The sequence below is a fragment of the Antedon bifida genome, chromosome 6 (genome assembly GCF_963402885.1).
Source record: "Antedon bifida chromosome 6, ecAntBifi1.1, whole genome shotgun sequence".
NCBI classification, from domain to species: Eukaryota; Metazoa; Echinodermata; class Crinoidea; order Comatulida; family Antedonidae; genus Antedon; species Antedon bifida.
This window is the reverse complement of record NC_136231.1, coordinates 20,676,534-20,703,681: the sequence shown is the minus strand read 5'-3', so window position 1 is coordinate 20,703,681 and position 27,148 is coordinate 20,676,534. Positions and strand designations below refer to the sequence as shown.

Here is a 27,148-nt window from a genome sequence, read left to right as displayed (position 1 = left end):
ATGTCTTCCTTAACAAGCCTTCTATTGTATGCAGTTCCGAATTATATATATTTTTGAACACAAAGTTTCACAGATACAGAATTTCATAATTCCTAATTGATTTGAAACATTTTTTACCTTTCGTCGAAAACATTTTCAATACAATAAAACACGATTTGTGATCAATAAACCGTTTTCAATTTTAATCATCTTCGCCTCTCTTATATAACACCCTGATACAAACTTACATATCCGATGTACAACTTGTTAAAAAACATAACGTTAATCGTTATGTCAAGATAATTATCATAGGCCTAATAAGTGAAGTGTTTCTAATTTATACAGCTAATTTTAATGAAATGCATGCCAGTATTTGTGTTTATTTATGATCCTGAAAACATTGGTTTTAAAGATTAGTAAGCGAAATTATACATAGTAGTAAAAGTTAAATCCTTACTTTTTTTTAAATAACATTTGTAATCAATTGATATTTTTAATCAAAGTCAAAGTCCGTTCCAGACTTCGTGTGTTAATGTTAGCTGCAATTTTGACATAACATGTATGCGATCAGTTTATATTAAATATAGCATTTGTATATTGTCCTCTTTATCCTGTTCTTGGCTTAATGCTGAATGATAATAATAGCATTAACAAAATAACAAAGATAACAAAAATAAATGTTATTATTTCATCCATAACTAATATCTAACTAATTTTCAGCAAACATATTATATAACTATAATAATAATGGCAATATTATAATTGAAAATAAAGAAAAAATAAATATAGTGCTAAAAAATAATTTCAGTATTGAAATCTATAAAGTTAATAAATAAATGTATTACAATATAGAATTACAAATTATTCATATCAATCATTCGTCGATTTTTTTTCTTTGAAAAATCAACTCGACTGTACAAATCTGCAGCGTCTACAGCCGCCTCAACATCACCGTTAATGGGTTTTGTTTCAGTTTCAACAGACACACCAGTGTTGACAACGCCATTACTATCAACGTTCCAGTCGGTATATTCTGGATCTTCTTTTTCGATAAGCTTCTGGTTATCGTTTACAGTTGGTGGTGGATATAGATATGAAGGTATTGGTACCGGTTGAACCTCTTCATCCACTATGGTGCCTTTAGTAACAATACAGTTATCATCAATTGAATCGAAATCACAGTCGTCTGCCAGTTCACTTTTGATCTTGCTAGGCTTGTTTTGTGAGTAGTTGAACTTGTGTTTCTTGCTACAAAAAAAACAGATTAATTCATTTGTTTAAACAGTTGAAAATGTTTAACTTGAAAATACTTAAAAAACAGAATAAACTCAAAAGTGAACAGACGATTTTATAGTTGTTTACTTCTGCAGAAAGTTAAATACGTGTTTTCATCAAATCATGGGTGTAGTTATTCACTAAATAATGATATAAATCTTACCTGGTTTTCCAACAGCAACATCGAAACAAAATTAAAACAAGAGGCAGCAAACACACGGTTCCCAATATCATATACCAGTCTATCAAAAATAAAAGATACTCATAAGATACATTGTTACAAGAAATTGTAAAAAAAGTTTATTGTTGACACTCGATCCTATTTATTATATAAAAGAAAAAAGAGCGCTAATTCTATTTATAATTTGAAAGCTTACACCAAAATGAATCATCTTCGTCGTTAGACGTTAAGCTGTCCTTAGGAACGGGGTTGTCGTTGTTTTTCTTTGCTGTAATGATGAAACAGTAACATATTACCTTATACAGTATCAACACAGATAATCATATTGATGCTATAATGTTTTATATCATTATAAATTAAATTATAGAAAGAAAACAGGATACAACGTCTCGCTATCAAATGCCAATAGCAAATGATAACAAAGACATTAGTTATCTTTCATTATTATCTCTGATGCAAGGACGGCAGTAAGAAAATAGTGCCTACTGTGTATATATATCCATATTTACCATTTGTAACTTACTTGTGGGATTGATCGGTGTTTCTAGCACCTTAGATGTTGTCAGAGACTTGTTAAATGATGTAGTAGGATTATTACTTGGTAGATTCGATGATAAAGATGGATCAGATGTTCTTGGTCCATCCGTGTTTCTCACTGAACTCATTGATGTTGAATACTCAGACGGGTTACGTGACATCATTGCGTCACCAGTTGATGACGCGATAGTCGTTTTTACAAATGTACCTCCGTCGCTTGTTGAATACTGACGTGTGCTTGTAACTGAAGAAGATACAGGACCTTCCGTTGATTTAGTAATAGTGTAAGGTGGTGTGACAGAGGATTTGGTTGGATTCTTACTTGGTATTGTCATTGTAACGTCACTGATCATAGACACTTTTGATTGAGTAGAAATAGAAGAAGTTAAAGTAGAGAATGGGTTGCTTGTTCCTTCGTTTGATTTTGAAACTGTTATACGACTTGAATCTTCCGTAGAAGATGGTGTGACAGAGGATTTGGTTGGTTCCTTACTTGAAGTTGTCATTGTAACGTCACTGATCATAGACACTTTTGATTGAGTAGAAGTAGAAGAAGAAACTGTTATACGACTTGAATCTTCCGTAGAAGGTGGTGTGACAGAGGGTTTTGTTGGTTCTTTACTTGAAGTTGGCACTGTTACACCGTTAGTCATAGATACTTCGTTAGGTTTAGTAGAAGTAAGATAAGTTGAAGCAGAAGATGGCTCGCTTGATTTTGAAACTGTTACACTACTTGAGTATTCCGTAGTCATTGATGGTGTTACATTATTTTCTTGTGTAGTTGAGTCTCTTTTAGAAGTGAGTGATACAGATGTCGATGATTCAGTCGATATATATTGTATTGTGCTAGCATCAGGATAAACTAGAAAATAATAATATTGTACTATATCAATTAGTATAAGAAACACATCTGTACGCCAAATAAACTTGGTTATTGTTGAAGTGAATAATCAATTAATGGCATTACAACAAGAAAACACTCCGAGGACCAAATAAGAAAATATTTGTATCGTATGTTCGAACTTACTACATTCGTAGACTTTCATGTTGAATATACCGCCACAATCCTGCCCAGCGTTGCCTTCACACTCGGAAGAGCAGTCAGTTGATGGCTTCTCTCCAAATCTACTATAGTCAGCAGATTCGCGTCCACAGAAGCATTGATCTCCATTCTGTAAGCCTGCGTACGCATAACCATAACCACAGCATACTTGTAGACATAGATCCACAGTCATTCCGTGGTAATCAGCACAAAAATACTGGCCGGTGTCATTTAAGCAATGTCTACATATCTCGGTTGTGGATTCATCGCACTTTAAGTCAGGAAGTATTCGATCATTGTTATCTTGAAAACAGCCAATTTCTTTCCAATCGTACACCTTAGCATCTATAATTGAGATAATAGGCTTAACACATTTTGTTTACTGATTGAACCATTTTTTATGTAGGACATTTCAAATTGAGAATTTCCTCCTAGTTCTAAGAAGTCGACATACATTCATGAAGCATAGGCCTACTCAATGCAGAAAGAGTAGAGATGGGACACTATGCACCTAACATTCTGCGCATGATCATGCGTGTTCCTGAGTGTGCGCAGAATGACTTTTCATATCAAAATAATTATATTTCAAGATGTCTTTCTAGATTTCAGCCTAGAGTTGATTATTTTGTATTAGAATGTATAACTTTTATTTCCTCTCAACACATTTAACTTACCCTTTGGACCACATGATACGTATGCTGCATTGCATCGGGTACTTTCGTCGCCTGGTAGATCTGATGTACGTTGACATTCGGTTAGCGTACTCTCTGTTCCATCGCACAAGAATCCATCTGGTATTGCATTTTCTGTAGGGTATTCCTGTCCACTAACCGTAAATACATCACCAAGACCTAAAGGCAAATATTTAAAATGATGTCTCTTAATATAATCCTATGTCATCCCCACAATTATAATTCTAATCATTAAACAAATGTCATTTCTACAAAGACAATAATCAATTGTGGCAACAATACATTTTGGCATCAATACAATACAAACCAGGTTCTCTAATTACCGTTTGAACATGTTACATAACAGCAAATATATAATATGAAGGTCAGTAATATAACAATACTCATTAGATGTTTTGCAACACTCTGAAGTAAATTGTACTTGATACTCAAACATTGAGAACATTATTCTATAGTGGGATGGAAACTTGCAATATATATGTATGCCACTCGATTGTCGTACGGAGTATTATGTCTAGCGACACTAAACAGTATCTGCAGTTTCTTCTCTGCTGACTACTACATTCTTTCACTTGGTTCCTGTATAACCCACTGACAGGTTTTGTTGGTTATATCAATCATCAATGGTCGCAATTTATTCTAATATTATAACTGTCATCATTATTATACATAATATTATAATATGATTTAATTTATTATTAGTTTGACCATGTCTTTGTCTATTAAAGTTTTGTGGATTATTAATAAAAATAACCTCATTATACTGACCTAATTGTGCACAGACAACACGACCATCTTCAATGTCCCAGTAATCATTGCATATATACTTCAATTGACCATCTTTTAAAACTTGTACATAACCCCACAGTGAACTACCTTGCAACTCGATAGATATATTCCATTGTTCAGAAACTATGGTAGATTAAGAACAAAAATTAAACGTTATATTATTATATTCTACTATTGGTTTTTGACATCATCAGAAAATCTACGCAGAATAGGCATACATTGTATACGGGTATGTCCATGTAAAACCTAACATCCACTTTTTTTCAAACCAACAAAACCATAGACATATTTTTACAGTAGGACAGAACATTAGGTCCTCATTTATGTTTGTTGTATTTTCTGTTTGTAAAATATATAACGAATTAAACAATACACAAAATTCTAATCAATTATAAAAAAAAGTAAAGTAAAATTGAATATCAAACAATTATATAAAAACGTTTGCTGTTTCATATACTGACATGATTATAGCTTTAAAATATCATGATCAGAAAATAAAACAGTTTGCTGATTTCTGATTGGTCACAGTTGAAACTAAAAACGTCACCATTGTTTGCACAATAACACTGACAACATATTGGGCACAATAACTCAATTGCAGAAAAGAATGGAGATACAAGTTTTTGAAAGAATAGCGACAATATACTATAGACATACGTACGTTTAATGCTTGTTTATCTGAACTCCAGTGAACCTGATATTTGAATAACAAAGTTGGTACGACCAGTAAATAATAAAATATCTATTATGACTTATAGAACCGTGAATTGTTGTATCACACAAATAAAATAATAGTATGTATTCATACCGTACGCTCGAAAGCATTACAATGCTAAGGAATGAGGGATAGGCAGTTTAAGTATACAGTATATGATAGACCAAAAGACGAGGTCACTATATTATTGTCTAAAAATATTATTATTATTCGGTTAATGTTAAATAGCACTGTGTGTAATCATTATCGTGTACGGTAGGTCTCACAGGCTATTGACTGTTTCAGACGTTTCTCTTACTTCAAATCCGATAAACTGTTATCAGTCTTTTAATTATTTAAAATAGATTAACAATAATGTGAAATTGATAATATCGGTATCGGTTTTACCATTGGGCAGTTTATTCATTTTACCGAACAGCAACCATTATATGTTTTATACAACTATACCATTCTTTTTTCAGATATCTGTCTCACAGACTATTAATAGTAACAAAAGTATTTTCTCCTAGTACAAATCCGATACTTTTAACAGTCTATCGATTGTTTTAAAGATTAACGATAAAAAGTAAAATTTATAATATCGGTCGGCATTGAACAATTCATTCACCTTTCAGGAACAAGTAAAACCATTATTTAAATGTGTTGTTCTATACAACTATATACCGTTCTTTTCTTCAGTTATCTAGTAAGTCTCTCAGTGTTTTCTTCAAATCCGATAAACTTTTAACAGTATATAAATTGTTTTACAGATTAACGATAAGTAAAAGTGATAATATCAGTATCAGCAATGTGCAGAACAATGCATTTACTGGGGAAAAATCCATTCAATTGAATAAGTTGTCAGAACACTACTGAACACCATTGTTTTTCAGATGTGAATATCATATCTGTAAATGTATAATGTCAACAAGCAAAATATTGTGTAAAAATGGCAGTGATCCTATACTATTAAAAATAAAATTATTAAATTAAATTTATAGTAGACTCTGTTGAATACGTCTAAAAAGTAATATCAATGACAAATAAGTAATAAAACTGCTACCAATAGGCCTACTGTAATGGTAATTGTAAGTTTTAAGAAACTACACAAAACTACACCGAAGAAAATACATTAGATGTATTGTCATTCAAAAACATTAAAAATGTACATTAATATAAATCAGACTTTGAATGGGCCATTTTGTAGTTTTAGTTATAAGATATTCACTTTCACAGACTGACAGACAATTTATAATAATGTTTTGGCCTTAATTTATAATTGTTTTCAGGTGAATAATTGATTCTTTCGATCCGAATTTTGGTCAACAGACAGACAGACAGACAATTTATAATAGTGTTTTGGCCTTAATTTATAATTGTTTTCAGGTGAATAATTGATTCTTTCGATCCGAATTTTGGTCAAAGTGAATAACTATTAGGCCTATGTGAAATTTAAATGGTATATTAAAAAAATAATCTTTTTTTTAGGGGGGCATATCATTAAAGGAAATCGGTAGCCTATGTATTAATCACCATATAGAATACTGTATTGAATGTGAATTTAAACGAACACTATAATATTCCAACATATCGGACACAATACGAACAGTAGTCTACATGATTAAGAGCCGATATTCGTTTACCAAGTTAGTTATGCTGAACACTAAAGTCATATCAAGGTAGTAGGCCTAGTACACGGTAGCATGTTTAAGGTGAAAGATACATCTGCATGGAATCGCATCAGAAATACCAAAGATATAGTGTAATGTTTTTAGAGTATGACATTGCAGGAAATAAAAAGTTGTAAAGTAGGCCTGCGTCATGACAAAAAATGTATTTTTTGTTGGTAGTATACGTCATGGCAGGAAATAAAGTTGTTAGAGTACGACATGGCACAAAAAAAAATCTTTGTGTTAATTAAACAGCAAACGTTTATCGTAATTAAAAAAAACCCATTGATTGATTGATTGTCTGTATGATTGCTGGTTGAACCAGGGAAGAGCAAAATCTTACTCTTACTCCTTTGAAGTTATTTGCAATAGGCTATCAGCTGGCTGGGCAGTTAACTCCGTTTATTATTATAATTTTGTGGCATAGCTTAACTTTCTTCCTTCGCGTAGGCCTAATTAAGCAATTTGGCTCTTTTGACTCTATACCTTTAGTGAAACGCAATGAGTATGCAACTACAATGTCAAGCAGGTTGTGCTAAGGTGTAGACCAACCAAAGGCCTATTGTGTTCGTAACTGGCCTACGGTATTCACAGGATGAAGCCTTAAAGCAACATGTATATTATACTACATAATACAATATTAGAAAAACAACTTACCCTGTGCATGTGATATAACTATAGCAGTGGAAAATAGAATAACGAATCTGATGTAGAACATGTTGACAGTAGGCCTATTAATCTACGTCTGAATAACACACGCAATCGAACAGCATGTACAGTTAGAATATTTACATAGTCACAATAGCTTAACGTCACCCAACAACAATCCTAAAGATTTTATATCTTTATTGAAGCGTATAATCGCACTGTATGAATAAAAGAAATGCAGAATACAATTTTTGTGTGATCTGTGCGGTACACCTATTTTGATTATCAATTATCGTCTATGTTTCTACGCTATTCTGTTAAGTAACAAATTAGGCTACACAAGCTGGAATATTAATTTAGGCCTAATATGAATGACAATGAGAATATGGGAGAATGAGAAAACGCCACCCAACAGAAAATCGCGCCCGGAATCTACCCTCGGTGTGGTATGGTGGTGCAACAGAACTAGTTCTCAAGTATACAATGCAACAGATATCACATTGATACGCCCACTATCTTGTAGTTTAATTGGCTAGGCAGGATCTCCGAAGATTTTTGTATTATATAATTTAGTAAAAATGTGATAGCCATGTGACATACTGGAAATTAAGTAATTTATAATCTGAGGATGAGTAAAGCTGTAAAAATGAGGAACAGAACCCTCTTCCCAACTGAGATTCAAAAGCAATTGTATAATGTATGGTGGTCATCATCGGTAGCTTGAGCATAGCGAGTGCTCTCGTAAAGAATCGACAAGTGTTGTGGAGAAATACTGTACCTAAAAAAAGTACTGTCAGCGCGGATAAACTAACTATTGTGACGAGTTAAACATCTAGTTATTGTATGTATTGTTGCCGCAAAACGTCACACATTGTCACCAACTCGTAGCTTGATAGTCAATCTATTATTTAGGAATATTAAAAATAACATAATTACATATTTCCGCTTCAACAACCAGGCTTATAATACTCGTTGAACACTCTTTTTCTCTATGTTGGACACGACACAATTTTGCATGTAGCGATGTCTTTTTCCATATGTACCTCATGTGAAGAACTTAATAATTTTTCTAGACACACAAATAAAATGAGAATAAGCTGGCACACTCACAAGCACTTCTACTTTTCATCAGCAAAGCTTAAAGATTAACAATGCGCGAGTACGCAGATGTATACACAAAATAAAAGACATCAACATAACAGTACATTGTATTCCACATAAATAAATAATAAACATGTTTAACGACTAGTGTCTTTATTTTCATATTTTACTAATTAGCATAAACTGAACAATATACTGTGACGTCACATATTTCTACAAAGAACAACTTTTGACATCAAAAAATTCAAAATAACAAAATTTCAAAGACATTGATAATTGAAAGATAAATACCAATTTGTTGAAAACTCGGGCCTATAAACGATGTAGAATAGTTATTATATCAACTTTCAACACTAATGTGTGTATATAGGCGTATTATAAAAACATGTATACAAACGTATGCAAAGCGTATCTTAGTAAAACATATACTATTAAATACGTACAAGTCGGCACCAAGAGGCTTTAAATTAACTATTTTTTTGCTCTTTATTAAGTCTCTGACTAAAGAGAGCATTCTAATCGTACTGCTCTCTGGTGAAAATGTTCGAATGTAGGCCTAATTGAACGCAAGTCTATACAGTAATCTGCTGCGTGTATAAATTATAAATTATTAAAGTTAAGAAAAAGCATAATTTAACCCATTTTAAAATGGTACATAATGTTTTCTTCATATCATGTCATTGTATATTACTGAACATTGGGAAAACAAGTTTTAAAAAGGCCTTTTCTAATACGGACTTTAATACTGTATTAACCGAACAGAAACCATAACTGCTAAAATGACTATATCTACTGAATTCAATTGCACGCATGTGTAGACATACCAACGGTAGTAAAAAGACATAACAATATTACATTATACCGTATAAATATATGTCTGATTTCAATAATGTTAATTTTAACAAAAGAAAGAAACTTTCTTGGTTATTCATAAATGATGACAGGCCAATGTAAACAGACGAGCGGTAACGGTAAGCGGGAAAACCACGTGAGTGCGTTTCTGCTCACCGCTCTGCTTTTTTTACTGTGTAAGTGCACATGAAATATAATAAAGAGTTAACATATATTCTTTATTTTTGTTTTCTACTTACAAATTACTGTACCACTCGTCTGTGTAAATTGACCTTAAATGTTACTGATGCTAATAATACTTGCATGTATTTACAGTACCCTTTCTCCCCTTGTTGGTATGCCTACAATTAGAAAATAATTCGGGCTACGGCTATATGTTTACAACAATGGTAGTGTCTTGATGGTTTTACACAGCACTTGATTCAAGAAAATATATTTCTAACAACTAAAATGCTGTTCAAAACACTACTCGAAAAATAGTCATGTGATCTGATGAGGTGTTTGAGTAAAATCTGAACCCCTAATAATGTGTAACGTCATATTTCATACAAATCAGTCGTCTGCTAAAGGATGTTTCTGTAGCCTATATTTTATATATCATCCCAACAATTAACGATGCTACGTTTTGTTAAGTACAAATGTTATTACACTCTCTCTGCAATAGCACCAGAAATTGCGTGTTAACAATGACAGTACCATTTCACACATGAATTTACTGTAACATTATACTATCATACAGATATTGCCTGTTTAGAAGTGTAATATAATATTGAAGATCATCGGAATTAAATAATTTTTCTCGAGGGATTACATTTCCAGAAGCGTATCCAATGACGCAAGATTACGGTCAATATTTGTCATCTACCGACCGGACAATATAACGTTTCGATTCATGTGATGCCATGTCGACCGATCACGTTCTCGTATATACACAGGTGACGGTATTTATGTAATATATTTAATATCTCACCGGTTTTATTTATTGTTTTTTTTGTTTATTATTTTATTATTACAGTACAGTACTTCCAAAACTAACCGATTCCAGGTACTGTATTTAAATTTGTCCAGTATCACATGAAAATACCGTGATACATCACATGTTTAGACCATAACCTAACCCTTATACTAACCTTACATGATACAGTCACAACATGTGATGCACATGAGGTGCTGTATTATGGAATTGCCTATGATACTGGACAAAAATGTGAAGATAAAGCAAGATTCGGGTGTCATCAATGCATTATATAAATAATAAATAATGAATGTGTTGTATTTTCTGATGGGTAGAATAATTGTATTCGTAGAAAGAATGAATCCATGTCGAATAGAACAATGAATTCCAACTAACATTTTCCACATTTAATTCGTTCATAAACATTAATTTATTTATTTAAAATATAGTTAAGGTAGGTCTATCGGGAATACAAAGCTGAGTTTATCACACATAATTCGGCGGCGTTCTTCGTTGGTTAGTATCATGATGGTATTCGAAACGAAAACTGAAATGGGACTATATATTCGGGAAAAACTGTATATGCACAATTTACATCTGCAAATATTGAAGATGTGGTACCGTTATGTCAAACCAATGACAACTACGAAAACTCAACGTTGACGTAATGAATAACGCAATTCGTAGCAGAACGCACGCATCAATTTTTATTAAATTAGATAAGGTAAGGCTACGGTTTAGCACCAGTAGTAAAGCACCTATATTCCACCGAAGATCATAATAATATTTGATTGTAAAATTAAAGCCTTGTCTACACTATCAAACTTTATGTGTCAAAAAAAGTTTGATGTGCCCATATATGGTAGTGTTATGCTTAAATATGGTAGTGATATGACATCATCATGTCCATATATGGGCACATCACATTTTTTGACAGTTTGATAGTGTGAGGCTTAACAATACTGTCTGAATAAATAAATAAACTACACATATTACTCACAAGAATAATTCACTCTGACCTATATCTATACACTATTTAGCTACATTGATTTAGTTTGTAATGTTTTATGATAGTAAAAAGTTTAACTGGAAGCATTTACATTTTTGTTTGAAGTTTCTTATACTAAATTTAAAACGTAGTAATAGTAAAACATTATACGTATAGTATTAAAATTCAAATAAAATGTATCTAAGAAAATCATTAATTTTATTATTTTCTAACACGCTATGGGCCTATAAAAACACCATCAGGTAGAATATTCATGGTTCCAAATGTGTCGTTTTCTGAGTAAAAAATAGTAAAATTACTCAATACTGTATCGGGTACACAGTAACTTCTTTGATAAAAAGGAAAACGTCAAACAGGTATACAGTCACAATGGTTACACGCGCCCGTTGTATACAACAGATCTTATCACATAGTGCTGTATGACAGTTATTTCCTGATACTATTATCCTGTTTTTGTGAGTGTTGTTGTGTTTTTAATACAATCATCATTTCCCTATTTGTTTAAACAAGTGACGTGTTTTCATTGTATAATTCCAGTTGCCGATACTGTAACACAATGACCGTCAAAAATATGCTTGCGTAATGTAGAATCATTAAAACCAACTGGAATGGCCGAACTACTGTATGGATGCGACTGTAACCATATTGTTAGTAAAATGGAAGTGTGTTAGCGTACTGACTTGGTACTTATAGATCAAGTTAACGTGGAAAATATTTGTCGTCAAAAAGAATATTTAGAAAAGAAATAAGATGTCTTCACTCATCGATTTGTTATTTCGCGTCTTATCGTTTCCAAGCAAAGATAATTTTTAAAAATCGTAATAACTGATGTGCAACGTATTCTGATGATAAATGATGAAGTTAATGCGTGATTGAATTCAAACGTACTAGATTTACGATTAAACGCATTGAATTTTTGCTCAAACGCTTTGAATTCATACTTAAACGCATTGAATTCTCATTTGAATGCATTGGTTTAACACCCAAATACATTCTTCTAACTATAGCTCAACATTTTTGCGTAGAATTATCTGTCAAATGCATTGAATTACAATCGTAAATAAATGTCGCTCGAACGCAACACATTTTCTCATTGAACATTGAATTCTCGCCAAACGGCACTGAATTCTCCATCACAAATGCCTAACGAATGCGAACTCAAACGCTTTGAATCATCCGTCAAACGCATTGGATTTACATTCACAAACGCGTTAAATCTTGCTCACAAACGTGTATAATCCTCGCTCAATCCTTGACAATTCTTTGCAACAACATTACGGTTGAAATAACTTGTATCCATAATGCGATAGTCGACGTCTTATAAAACACAACTAGCATAACCTGAGTTGTCAGTGAAAGCTCTCTTCGTATGGCAATCTTGCCAATTGGGCCTTGTCCACTTTTTACAACAATCCACTAAGTTCCATCTAGCAATTCCCTTGAGGCTGAGATTGGGATTTTAGCAGCAGCGATTTGTAGAGTTTGGAATTTAAAAACCTAGGAAAAGAGTCTCTTTGCATAAGGGTATATATTTGTTTCTGTGCTTCGTCAAACGTGTATACTGTCGGGTCTACCATGTTGCGATTCACAATTTCACGGACTCTTGAATCCAAACTAACCTGAAATTAGAATGGTAAAAAAAATAATTGCAATATGAAAAACAATCATAATAGAACGGTTTCGAAGTACTTTCGACATAATCTTGAGAAACATAGGCCTATGCCAGAATACTGAATAAAGTACATACATTATTTCAAGGAATTGTTCTCCCATCCCGGCCGCCATAAACCTCAACCGAGACTTCATCACAACAGTAGCCTTAAATAGGCTAAAATTCAATCCAGAAATACTAATTTTGAACCCACTACTTATCTGAACACGTTCGCAGCACGTTATCGTTTCATCCACGGCGTCTCTCCAATTGCTACGGACACAGAAGTCCTTAAACTTACACCCATAATCGTTAGTTGAAACCAAAGTGATTATAGCCTACCTCTTTAGGTGATAATATTGAGATATAATCTTCATACATAATGCGAGCTCGTTCCTCAATCTTGACTGCCTCAGATAGTGTATGCAACTCTTCGCATGCTAACCAAAACATTAAATTTTCTTCACTGTATTCTGAACACAGAAATTCTCTAAATGCCCGTAATCCATCTATAAAGAATAAACGCCAATCACTTTGTAAATAGTATTTAAACATTACGTAGTTACTACAGCTCCAATTAATTCTTCCTTAAAATTCCTATTTTTCAAAAAGTTTACAGTTATCATATGAATAGAGATCAGAATGGAAAAAAAGGTCGGAAAATTTGATCTAATATATCTTTGAAACTGATTTAAATGTTTTCATTACCAGTTGTTATACATTCGCCGTGTTTCCGCAAAAGACAAAAATTAATCGATAATTAACCGACAAACTGCATCTGGAAACGGGGTTCAACCGATTCCACTAAAGAAAAATCCGATAATTTTCTCATTCAAATCAGATAATTATCGGATAAATGCGATAATGTTTAACCTTTGACCTAAAGAACAAATTGTTGCGATCTGATTGGGCAATTGGTTGTTTGGTAATGACTGATAATGCGCACGATAATTTTGTTTTGGCTGCGGAAACACAGCCATTGTGTGTAAAAATTCGATTGGTTGTCTACTGCGTAGTTTCGTTCAAATGATACAAAAGAAGATTGATAATACCTCCCTGATAATACTTACTGGTGCTTCTCACCATCGTATCAAAACTACGACTCCACGCCCGTAACTCCTCTTCCGTCGGACTGCAACAAAGAAATATATTTATTATCTATTTGCATATACTAACAAACTATGGGTAATATGCATACTTTCTAATATTCGATATTATTACACACGTGACTGTATCCGAACTGCTTGATTGGTTAATTTGGTATCATGTGTTGCTGCCCAACTCTAATTCTCCTAAGTATGAATAGTGGCAACGGTAGTACTAATTTCATTACAATTTTGTGAGTTTTTGTGACTGGTGCCTCAAGAGTTCACAAATTGGGTTCAAAGGTCAAGTATCATTAAAGTCATTTAGTATAGGGTCATTAGAGTTAAACAATAGTAAAACATGGTTTTTGCTAGTTATTTACACCAAACATCGTTTATTTATAGTTAAGCTCTGTCTACACTATCAAACTATTTTGAAAAAAAATGTGATGTTTCCAAATATGGTAGTGATATCCTCAAACATGGTAGTGGTATCCTCAAACATGGTAGTGGTATGACATCATGTCCATATATGGACACATCACAATTTTTTGTCACATAAAGTTTTATAGTGTAACACTATCAAACTTTATGTGACAAAACATTGTGATGTGTCCTGTGTAGACAGAGCTTTAGGCTAATGCATATCAACTTATGTAGGCTGTCTATATACTTTGTTTTCTTCCTTTTTAGTTGAAATCGGCCCCTATACTTACGCATAATTGGTCTGCATAGAAGCTGGTAATGCTGAAGTCTCACTTGGACTCATTGTTAAACTGTAAACAACCAGAATATAATATAATAAAACAACAAATTAATATCGACAATCTTTATGTTATTGTATTTTTTGTATCTAATCATGTTATGGAAGACTTTGTTCGGTATAAATAAACAAAAACAATCGCACAGTCAAAAATGAAATATTTTCACTGCTGTTATTGAAACTAAACTAAACAGTTTAATTATGTTACCTCTCGGCACCGACTTCACATTTCTGTAATGAAACTCCAGCCGGTGTCAAGTTATCTGCTTTGCAACTGCTATTCAGTCGGCAGCATGATCGACCATGTACTACGTACCATCGACACGAGCAGCACCAACACCAGCAGAAACAACAAGCCCTAGGTGAATTTTCTTCTTCATCTTCGTTTGCCTCAAGATTGCTCACAGACGCCGTACCAGGCCCTCTCAACTCTTCTCCTTCGGTCCTCATTGACAGTGCCGAATATCGCTCCTTGGTCCGACAAAAGGTCCAAGTCTAATAAGACAAAAATAAACAACTACTTATTTTTCTATTATTTACACCGTCACAAAACGTAAACATTGATTACTAAATGATGTAATAAAGACAATATATGAAACACGTTTGACTAAAAAATGGATATGACCTGAAAATAGAATACAGTATACCTAAGTACCGACCAATCTCTACTATTTCCTTTCTTGGCAAGGTAAGAACAATAGTCTATTCCGCAACAGATAAAATGACGTTTCGGGTTAAAGTTGACGAACTGTCTAGATCGTCGTTTTAAAGTTGATGTAAAGTTCACATATGATACATAATCAAGAATACCCTCACCATACCATCAGTTCCACGAAGTACACGTACTACGTACCCATAATAATAATTATTACAATTAATTATTAGAATATAGGCCTACAACAAAAACGCACAATTAAATATATTGTCTATCCACGATTTACATTTGAAATATTGTTTGTTTCAAAGAAATTGGTATAAAATAATTTATAGTCGCTTTCACTATAACAAAAATGTTTTTCTTATTATTATTGAATCATGGTCACACCATTCAAACATGAAACTGATCATTTTGACAACTTTAATTGGCAGTACTAGGCATAGCTACTTCTGACAATAACTATTTTATTTCTACGATTTGTTGAAGTATTAGGCCAAGTGTTAATTTATCAGTGTTCGTAGGTACAAATATTGAAGCGCGCATTAAGTAAACATGTACTGTCGGTTGTTGTTTGTAACTTGCCGGTAAACAAAGAAAACCACATGAATATACTGAATATACCCAGAAACAAATAACGGGTTACATAAACAAAGTTTACCGGATATGATCGGGACGAGGCGAGGTTGGATCATTATCGGTATTCTTATACAGTCTGGTGTCTGAAAAAGATATTTCCGCTAGTGAAAACAAAAATAATTTCCTCATTTTGTGATGACAAGTGACACGAGATGAGAGGCGTAATGGGGAAGGGGCATTAGTTATATGAAATTTCAATTTATTGGGTCTGGCGCCGCTAACGGTAGTCAACTTCCAGGTTGTGGTGCAAGACTCGTTCATGCAGAATTGTGGACAATTTGCCTTTATTTTGTATGCATTTTTAATGTGACAGAAGGCGGTTGGAAACAGGCCGCGGTGGCAAATTGCCTACGGTGCAAGAAGTCCTATAATAGATAGCGTTTACTGTAAATAGATATAGTGATTAAGTATGCATCATGACAGTTGACTATGCATTTATGACGGTGGGAATCGCAAAGATAGTTTACCTAAATTAACGTAACCCTCTAAATATCTCTCCTTCAAAATAAAAGAAAAATAATTAATATTTATTTTCCATAAAAAGAGAGAAAAAAAATCCGCGATTCGAACCCAAGGTAAAGCTGAGAGTACTCAAAACAGATCAATACCCGCCAGAAAGTACATGACTGGACAGCTGAAAATAGTCTATTTATAAGTAATCATTGTTACGTCATAAATATGCATATTCATGAACTTCTTCTTGAGGCTACGAAATTAGTACCGTATTAACCTATCTATAAACAAGATGACCGGTTAGCTCAGCCTCGTGTTAATAATACGAATGTCGCGGTTCGAATCCTACGCTGGTGGAATAGAGTTAAAGCTATGCGAGCTACTGTGTCTGGGGGTCACAGAATTATACGTCCCCCTTTCCACCACATCATGAGGCGGCAAAATCAATACATTTGATGTCGTGAAATCGACCCCAAGGCTGTGGCAGGGCCTTAGTGCTGAGGCAGGGAGAGCACACCATAACATATTTTTTCCCTCTGGCTTACGCCACCTGTTTTTATCTCATAAATGTTATGTTTGGCTCCCTCAATTTTTGTTATAATGTCAGAAAAGAACAAAATGTAGAACATTGTAAAGATACCGACCAACTTGGGTCGTGTAATTTCACCGACTGTATATTATATGATCTTGATGTTTATAACTTATTATGAAAGCTGCAAATGTAGATATGAAATATACAAATTGTGCTTATCGGATGTTGTGACGTTAACATATGGCCAGTTGAAGTTAAATAGTAGTTTTTTCATCTCTTTCGTCAAAGTTATGAAAATTTAAAACACCGCGATTCCAATGTCTAATTTTCTTCCAAATGTTATATCTTGTTGCCCTAATCATTATCTTCCGAAATTGTCATCTTCATGTTTGATTTTGATAACGCTATCGTACCAAATTGGTTTTTTTTAAATTTCACCTATGCTACACTGTATAATATAGATATACAGTACTGTATATATCTTAGCTACAATGTAGGCCTAGCTGGACAAACCCCAACATCGATATATTCTAGAATGTACGTTCACACTGACACGAAGTCCGTATTCGTGTAGCCGGATAAAATCATGAAAAACGGTTATCTAACTATAACTATTCCAAATTCCGTACAATGGATCGTGTGTAAATCGAAGCGTAATATCACGGATTGAACATGTATTATTAACAGCAGGTTAGCGGAAGGTCGTTTGGACCAACACTTTCACTAATGTTCGGGTACAATTTACGCGGCAAACACATTTCTGCCGAATAGAAGGCCGAGTTTAACTTACCCATTGAATGGCACATTCTGTCACAGACAGACGAAACTCGCTTTATACTGCTCTATTTATGTCACTATAGTTATTTCCTGTCATAACACATAATGAGAATGAATATGCGGGAAATCCCCCATGGTTGTAAAGACTTTTTATATACGATGTAGAGGATTAAATGTATAGAGGTTTACCTTTTCTACCCAATTTTTATTATAATGAATAACTTAAGCTAATGTTATATAGGAAAAGCCATCAAAAGCTACTTTTCTACTCGTTTTTATTTTTAGCTTGTATATTCGTGCTTTTATATGTGTATTGTTATATCATCTGTATCACATTACCGGTAATCAAAACAAAAACTTTTTTTCCTTGCTTGGCCTTTGCTCATTAAAAAAAATGTATTCAGTCAACAAACTCAATGGATTTCATAAAATTCATAAACAGGACAATCGTTCTTATGGTGGTCACTTACAGGATAGCTGTAAAAAGGCAGACATGTTTGCTTGATAGAAATTGAAATTGTAAACATTATTTATTTTATCTCTGTTATTTGTTTAAAAACCCCATTGGTATTGCAGGTAAGTACTCACCTAAAAAATGGTAATTTCAGTATACTTTTACATGCAGTTGGTTATTTAAAAAAAAACAAACAAAATTAAATATAATATATTAATTAACATATTTAATATAGGAACATAATGATTAATGACTAGTAAAGTTGTGTTTGTGGTACATCACGTGTATATAGAATAGGCTCCTCCTGAAGACGGTTTCAGCAGAAAGTTGTAAAGTAAGTTATAAAATAAATTAGTTTCCAACTCACCTGAGCATGAAAACCGTAACGTCGAGACATTCATAACCATTTCCTTTTGGAAAAACATGGTGTACCGCAAACCTAGTTTTTAATGAACGAATTGAATGGCTGGCCAAATGAAAACAGATGAAGTATGTTTGTGCAGGGAGATTTATTTTACATGTCCCTGTTTGTGAAAAGTGAACCGGCACATCGGGGTGGGAGACGATTTACAGGTTCGGCTTTAAAAAGTGTATGAATATAATAAGGAAAATATTTAAACCTATTTCAGTTTCAATTTGTATCTCATTTAATCTTGTGGTATGTGTTGTAATGTTGTAATATTAGGGTGTGCTGTAGCAGGGAGGTATCTATGCCTCCCTGGCTGCAGTATACACTGAATCGTAACCACACAACTTAATGACTTTACAACAACTGCAATGGCCTGTAAGATTAAATCAGTGAATGATCTAAATAACAGATGAATAGAAGGAAGCAATCAAAATTCATTATACTAGAGGCAATCAATTAAATCTTTAGATTACCGAATGCGGTTAGTTTATAAACCATATTACCTATTACCAAGAACAACTGTTTTATGCCACATACTACATAATATAAGGAAACATAAGAGGCTTCAGTCGAAACAAAGAAACACACTAAGATTGGAATAATTTTAAAATTAAAAACAAAAGCATTGTTATAAATAATTATTATATTATTTAATATTACCGGAGTCACAGCATAACTGTTTGTATTCACAATTTAGGCATACCAAATGATAACCATTTTGTGATTTCATTCACTATCCTCTTATTAAATGTGACAACCCTGTTCACAGAGAATCGGACAAACATACGCACGAGATGTTTTAAACAAGTCTTATTTCATGCTTGAAAAGTACAAGCCGAAATGTAAGGAGAAAAGGAATAGGTAACATTTGTGTGTTTTGGAAAAAAAATAAACAACATTTTTTACGGATTCTCATAACATGAAGTATAAGTATTATGTTTAAACAATGCAAACCATATAGGTAAAAATTAAAAATTGCTAGAAAAACGAGAATATGAGCGGGAAAAAAAGGACATCGACAAGTATAACATGAGTTGGTCTTACCATGGAGGAAAAACCTAAAGTGTTGTATGTTACTACAATTAGATTTTATTTTTATATATTTTATATCACAATCATCATGACATCATTAACATAAGCATCTATATTTTTTCATACAAACACAACAAATATACAAACATAATTAACATAACCGCGGCAGCCTGAATGGATTGGCCAAGAGCAAAACAGCTGGTATGCTGTAAATGGGCTGTATATTGTGAGTATAATACAATGGTATATATAATAATCATTATTTAGATTAGTGTGTGCATAAATGAATAAATTAACATAATTGTTGACATGTTATTACTATTACCGGTAGGCCCAATTTAATTAATATCAACATCATCATGAATGGTGAAAGAATATGAATCCAGAATACTACGGATTGAGATATCGACATCAAGCAGTATATGCCTACAATACAATTTATACTGTAGGCCTATACAAATATAATCCAATATGCAAACATAGTGTATACAGTATTTCAATTCCTGATTAAATTTCAAACGTTTTAGTCTCCGTGTAACGAATGTTATACTCAATCTTCTGACAATGGTTTAACAAATTTACTTTTATATAAGACTCAGAATGTCTTCGACAGGACATAGTATAACTCGAAATAAAAATAATTGCTTCTTTCTATAATGATATTGGTCTTTCAAAATGGTGGATGTCATGAAACTTATTCTAAGCATGTTCTAATGGTAGTTTTTGCTTAGTTAATTAACAAGGTGGTAAGTTGATTTTATGGGTCAATTATTGGTAGGAGGTCAACAACTTAAAACTCAGGTGAATAATTAATTAATAATTTAGGCTCCCCGCCCTTTTTTCTTTCGATTTTAGTCTTGAAGTGCTCGTATCTGTTACATTTGGTACGGTATTGAATAGCCACATAAAATAATACATACATAAATTATGTGCCGTAGGCCTACAGTATATTCTTGGAATAAATGTGTAGTTGTTATGCGTAGCCTGATGAATCATCACGTGGGCTAGTTTATAACTTTAATATGATTATTATTTGCCTTTTAATTTAATTAAAAGAGAGGCAATGTTCAAATGTAATGAGCCTATGAACGTAAACAAACATATAATACTAGATCAAAAGATATTCTAAGTTTACATATACCAAAAACTGAGTATAAAAAGAAAAGTTACTCATATTCTGGCGCAAAGCTATGGAATAGTTTAAATGATATAGACTGAAATGCAATTAGGCCTACAGCTCTTAATATACATTAATAAATATATATATATAGATAAGATATACCTGAAACTCTATGTTTTTCATGAAATCTTTTTTTAAATTGTAGCCTACAGTTTTGTCTCTTTTTGTATAGTTTTTGAATCATATGTACTGTAGATAACTTGTGTAAATAGTTTTACAGTAAGTAACGGCCTTGTGAAAAACACCAATCTGGTGTTTCAAGTGTTGCATCCGTTTTAAAATAAAGTTGTTATTATTATTATTATAGCCTGCCGCAGACATAGACTGACCACCCATAAGTATGAAACGAGTATCGCCTCGGGCCTTTACGATTTTGGTTAGCTTTAACATCAGCTGTTTCCAACACGGTAGGCCCATAGGCCCTGACTGCATTTCAGTAAATCCATGACCACCTTAATTAGACCGAGTTAAACAAAAGTAAAACATAATTTAGTTAAAATCCTTAATGCACATGCTAGTGCTCCGAACATTACATGAGGATGGTGACCTTGTGGGTAAGGATTTGTGTTGTATTATACACAAATGGCGAGTCGGTGAAAATGACAAAGACTTTGTCAATAAGCAAACAAATACAATACTGTAAGGTGTATTTTAAACAATCTGTAATGAAATGTCAACGTTCAACTGCCGTGAAAGGTTTAAGATAATTGAGTAAAGAAGGAACAACATATTTGCACTGTATTTATATATTTGTGTACCTGTATTGTAAACAAAAAATACTAATGCTGCGATACTGAACTTGAATTATAATAATTATAGGTATATATAATAATCGTATAGCCTATTACCAGTTTCGGTATATCAAAATCAGTTTAATATCATTCGACTTTCGCAAAACGTACCTTGTGAAATTCCACATGAGAGTAATTACTACGGTACTAATACTAAAAGAAATGAGAGATTCATTAATGTTAAATGTTTAGAATTTATAACAATTTGAAATTATATTTTGGTAAGATTGTTCTATATTTTACTATTTATTATTATAGTGTCTTTTCATTTCCACCCTCCTCCCCAAAATATAGTTAATTTCAATCAAATTTATTTATTATTATTGTGCATAAACATAATATATTCCAAAGCTATTTTCACCAAAAACAATTTCTATATATTTGTGTTTATATTATAAAGGTTTTATCTCTAATCAGTGCAATAGGAAACCTATTAGATAATTGATTTTTTTGAGGAATCATGCCTCTGCCTGTTTGTTTTCCTTTTCCATGTATTGTATTAATACAGGTACTATTGTTATGTTTCGTTTTGAGGCAAAGTAAATAAAATGAAAGAAGGAAGTACAGTATATTGTAAGTAGTATTACTGTTTACATCATGTCTATGTTACAGTAGCTAGTACATAACAAATAACCAAAATAATTTGCCAGATACTATACGAGGAGAATCTAAATACTGAAGGGAGAATCGGCTGTTGTATACACACACCAAAATGCAACGAATGGAATGAATATGAACGAGATGGTTGAATGAATATAATAACTGATTAATATTATAATGACGTGAATGAATATTTGAACAATTGAATAAAATGAAGTGAATTAATACTGTAATGAAAACATGGATCAATGAACAGATGAATCAATATTATAAAAATAATCGAATGCTTCAAAAATGTTTTGAAATTTCAAGAACCAATAGGAGGATATACCCAGCTCCTAAAATTCGCAATTTATTACATTTTAAAATATAAGACTTTCAGCACCTAATTCAGCACCTGTAATTCAGCACCTAATTCCCCTATTTCAAAATCATGGATAGAAGATCATTGATTTATTTATTCTGTCGAAAACAATTATACAAGAAAAATGTATGAGAATAAGATTACAAGAAATATTAAAGAAATGGTTAAAAGGGTATAATCATAAAAAGCAGAAAACATGCATATATATGATTATGCTCATCACAAACTCAAACTCTTAAAGTTAACATTTAAGTACGGTGTAGCAGTACCAATCTTATGAACTCTATTCAACTTTATAGTCTTAATTTGTATTAACTATGGCCCTTCATAAAGTACAACCGAACCATATTATTTTGCAAAACTTGCTTTTCTTTGAACTTGCAGAATAGCATGATGAACATGCGTAAATCAACATTATTTTGAATAAGTTTTCTAGCGTATAGAGAGATCTGACATTGAGATCGTTACCTATGTATAGGCCTACGTCGATTAATATTGTATGGAATGATTGTAGAGTGAAGCAGTAAACTCATGGATTATGAAGAAATGTTTGCAATAAACATGTTGTTGCTTTACATTTGATTTTGGTAATATGGCCTTTCTCATAAAATATATTAACCATATCAGTATTTTGTTTTATTATTGATTTATAACTTTGAAGAGATTTTTTTTTGTTTTGATGAAAAGTCTGTTTTTGAATGAACGCAATCATTGAGCTTGAGTTAGCTTATCAATGGAACGTTGTCTCAAAACAGTTTTATCAGCAAGTAGTTATACGATTACACTTTCGTTTAACAAAATGGTACCATAGTACAATATGTGTGTAAACACGATAATAAGAGCAGTAGTCATTTGTAATCAATTACTTATCAATTATAATATATTAATTGACCTAATTCATTCAGGAATGATATGTGAAATTACGGTGTAATCTGTGGGTTACTGTAAGCCCAGAAATACAAAAATGTCACCAAGAAATATCAACCTGCTTTTTATGTTAATTATCACTATCAGAGTTTTCATTTGAATTAAATTAATTAAATATGATATTATCAACAGGCCGATAATATTGAACTATGACACCATGAACACTAACAGGGAATGAGATATTAGGCCTGCATTATAATACTGTAATGACAATATTATTATACCCTACTAAATACAATGAACTATACTAGCGTGAGAAGAAGTTCGAATCCCATCATTTTTGCTCACGACACATTAAGCTTGCTCTTTTTAAATTATAAAGCTATACTAAAAAATTAGCAGTGTTTTACACCTTATTCTTGGTTGGATGATAACATTACTATAAAATCGAACTGGTTTTTTCCATTCAAAATAAATGCACATGAGAGAGATGAGAACTACTGGGGTCCACTCTATGTTGTGTTCACTGGGTCTGAATTGTATGAAAGGTTGTTCTCATGCGATTTAAAAAACCAAAAAGACTGAACCGATTTTTTAAATTGAAAAAAAAAACAGAATACTAGAATAACAAAATTAAACCATGTATCACTCCACATAATTAAATGCTGCCTTTTTTTTTCTATATAGTAAAATAGTATAATATTTATTTCCTTTATTTATTATGCTATGCTTAATTCTGTTTCATTTTGTTGATATATATATATTAATTATAAATGTGTACGATATTTATAGTGTTAATTTATATATTTACATACATAGAAGAAATTGTATCATCTTCTATTGATGATACTTGTGATTATGCACATTATAATAATCCATTATTGTTTTCTTTTCTCTATGCATACAGTAGAGTGGTTGCAACATTGTACCATTATACACTAAAGTGCCGGTAGGCTAAAACAGAAGATAAAGGTCAGTCTTATTCAAGGCGATTTCTTTGTTTTTTTCATACTCAAAATCCATATAGGCCTACATCATCTCGCTCATTTTATAGCTTATTACTACATACTATAATAATGATTATACTAATTTGAAACACATTTATAACATGAGCATAAAATTGTTTTATACACACGATTATTACAAGTACGATATAACTGTAAAACGATTGTCTTATCAAAGAAATAATATACATTGGAATTAACCTATGTAAAGTAGTACAAGAACAAAAATCGTGTAAATATGTAAGTACGTACCGTTGTCGTCGCTTCCCAGGCGGGTCGCTGCATGGGTCAAGTCTTGAAGCAATTCTCAGCACAACTTCCAGTACATTTTAGTAGGAGTTACAATGCAAAATAAGGAAAAGCGGGTTAAGATGGCGGTAGGCTACGACAGATGCTTATTAAAAATCTACTGTACGGCAATACAAGCACTAGAGCGGGAGTAGAAGACGCGATCAGCAACACAGCTTGACTGTGGTAATTATGATAATGTAATCACACGTCGCAAGCGAGTTGAAGCACTGCCTCACAATATATCGCCCCGGCAACCGCATCAATACACTATTTGCCAGCGAAGTCAGTCCAAGGCTAATTAGGCCTATGACTAGCGAGCAAGCATGTTTTACTCTACAAACTATACGGTCACAATAAAAGCAGGCTGTTGATGTACCGTATTTGAGCAAACATTAGACGTCTAGATATAAGTAATGTGCATCCAAATTGTCTCCATAAAAATATATAGATGTTGTTTGTTTTATTTTGGCCCGAGAGTCGACATTCCTTGATCGTCAGTAGGCCTGGCCAATGTGTTTGCTACAATTTCTTTGAGTTACCATAATGGTAACTCAAAGAAATTGCATTTTCTCCATTTAGTTTTTAATTTCTATAATTTATTTGGTTTAACTGTGATGTGAATTTCATTTTTAAAATGATATAGAGGCCAGCTGCAATACGTTGTAGAGGTCAACCGTCCGTGTGTTAATTAAAAACTGGTTGCTGAGATTTGTTTATACTGTACTACGAACGTAGGTAGCTCTGGTTCTTAGCTGTTGCAACCGGATAAAGGAAAGAGGAAACAAAACCGAATTAGGCCTATGGTCGTGGTGCCACTTCCAGACCGTAGTAGCACTGGGATTTTGCATATGCATTCAATATGGACAAAAATGTTTTACTAGTGTTTACTATACTACTACTACTGCTGCTGTGGCCTATTGTTTACTACAGAGTCTAGGCTTACACCGCCTCTCCCAATAGACTGAAAACCTCAAAGGGTATCAGGATTTCCCCAGCTCCTGTTGTATATAAAGTCCATACCATCTTTTCCGCTGCTTAGCTGTACCCATTATCCTTGATTGACAATCATGTCTCAACGCATTGCTTTTCACCTAATTAATTTTCGTGGACTGGTACCTTCACTTATTGCAATGTTTTACATTTCGGAATTTATTTGTATGGTCGTCCGTATCGAATGTTTTCCCCGGTCCCCAACCTCCAGCTAGAGAGAAAAGGAGTTTCTGCATGAGAATGGAATAGAAATGAAAACGAGTTGGTATATATTGGCAAACGATGACGATAAATCTACTGATAGTCGGACGAAGTTAGACTAAAATAGAAATTTTTGACGCCGCTTGAAATATCGAAAATCCTGTACAAGTGGAGGAATTAACTATATGGCTTGCAGCCTAACTGCACTTTCTTCCCCCTAAACTGTCCCTTCTTGCCGAGTGCTGACGGCGCATGTTCGTCTTTCCTCAACGAATGAATGGACCAGTACACCGTGGTAATCCCTTGATTTTCCGAAAGATGAACTGGGTTATTTAGAATGCACACGAGCCAGATGTGTATACACCGTTTTTAAGTCCTTATCCGAAAAAACTTGTTCTACCACCAGAACAATGGTCAAAGAGTGACTTGAACTGGTGCTGATTGAGCTGGGTTGTTGCGGCGCGCCTGTCTTTAACCGATTGGCCACTCGTATCGACTATAGAAGTTGCACAGAAAACAAGCGCTATGAACCGTAAGAAAGAAGAAGAAGGTTTAAATGCAGTTAAAATGGAGCGACCAAAACATCGAAGAAGAATGATCATATGCGAATGATGTAGCCGTAGTAAACAGGTAATCTCAGCAAGTCGACAACAAAGTGTTCAGTTTGGTAGGAGAGAAGGCATTGGCACTACTCTGTAACAACTTGTCCCCGCGATCTGTTTAAGTTTGGAGTAGAGGAGGTACTACACTGTTCTAAAACAACTGGTTCCACAATAATGTTCAAGTTGGGAGGAGAAAGGTACAGACACTATACTCTGTAACAACATGTATCTACAATTATCTATCCAAGTTGAGAGAATAGAAGGACCTGACATTATTGCTCTGTTAAAACTTGTATCCACAAGAGAGAAGGTACTGACACTGCTCTGTAGCAATATACTCTATCCCCACAATCTGTTAAAGTTGCATTACAATCATGGCGTACT

The 27,148-nt window shown here is 33.2% G+C and overlaps 2 protein-coding genes across 4 annotated transcripts; both read right to left on the bottom strand.

Annotated features, from left to right (window-relative positions):
* Positions 1-142: 142 nt before the first annotated feature.
* Positions 143-7,643, bottom strand: LOC144844838 (uncharacterized). Of its 2 annotated transcripts, XM_078701928.1 has the most exons (9): positions 7,517-7,643; positions 4,475-4,618; positions 3,689-3,865; positions 3,000-3,359; positions 2,433-2,834; positions 1,959-2,261; positions 1,632-1,703; positions 1,418-1,496; positions 143-1,227 (listed from the first exon to the last, which is right to left on the bottom strand). In XM_078701928.1, the coding sequence occupies exons 1-9, from the start codon at positions 7,575-7,577 to the stop codon at positions 834-836; spliced, it is 1,992 nt and encodes a 663-aa protein (XP_078558054.1). In that variant the 5' UTR covers positions 7,578-7,643; the 3' UTR covers positions 143-833. The 2 variants fall into 2 exon arrangements, with proteins under 2 accessions (XP_078558054.1, XP_078558053.1); XM_078701927.1 differs by having other exon boundaries at positions 1,959-2,834.
* Positions 7,644-8,750: 1,107 nt separating this feature from the next.
* LOC144845935 (regulator of G-protein signaling rgs-2-like) lies at positions 8,751-25,430 on the bottom strand. Of its 2 annotated transcripts, none has more exons than XM_078703456.1 (6): positions 24,933-25,430; positions 15,132-15,418; positions 14,877-14,936; positions 14,146-14,207; positions 13,418-13,584; positions 8,751-13,043 (listed from the first exon to the last, which is right to left on the bottom strand). In XM_078703456.1, the coding sequence occupies exons 1-6, from the start codon at positions 24,963-24,965 to the stop codon at positions 12,852-12,854; spliced, it is 801 nt and encodes a 266-aa protein (XP_078559582.1). In that variant the 5' UTR covers positions 24,966-25,430; the 3' UTR covers positions 8,751-12,851. The 2 variants fall into 2 exon arrangements, with proteins under 2 accessions (XP_078559582.1, XP_078559583.1); XM_078703457.1 differs by having other exon boundaries at positions 15,240-15,418.
* Positions 25,431-27,148: the final 1,718 nt, after the last annotated feature.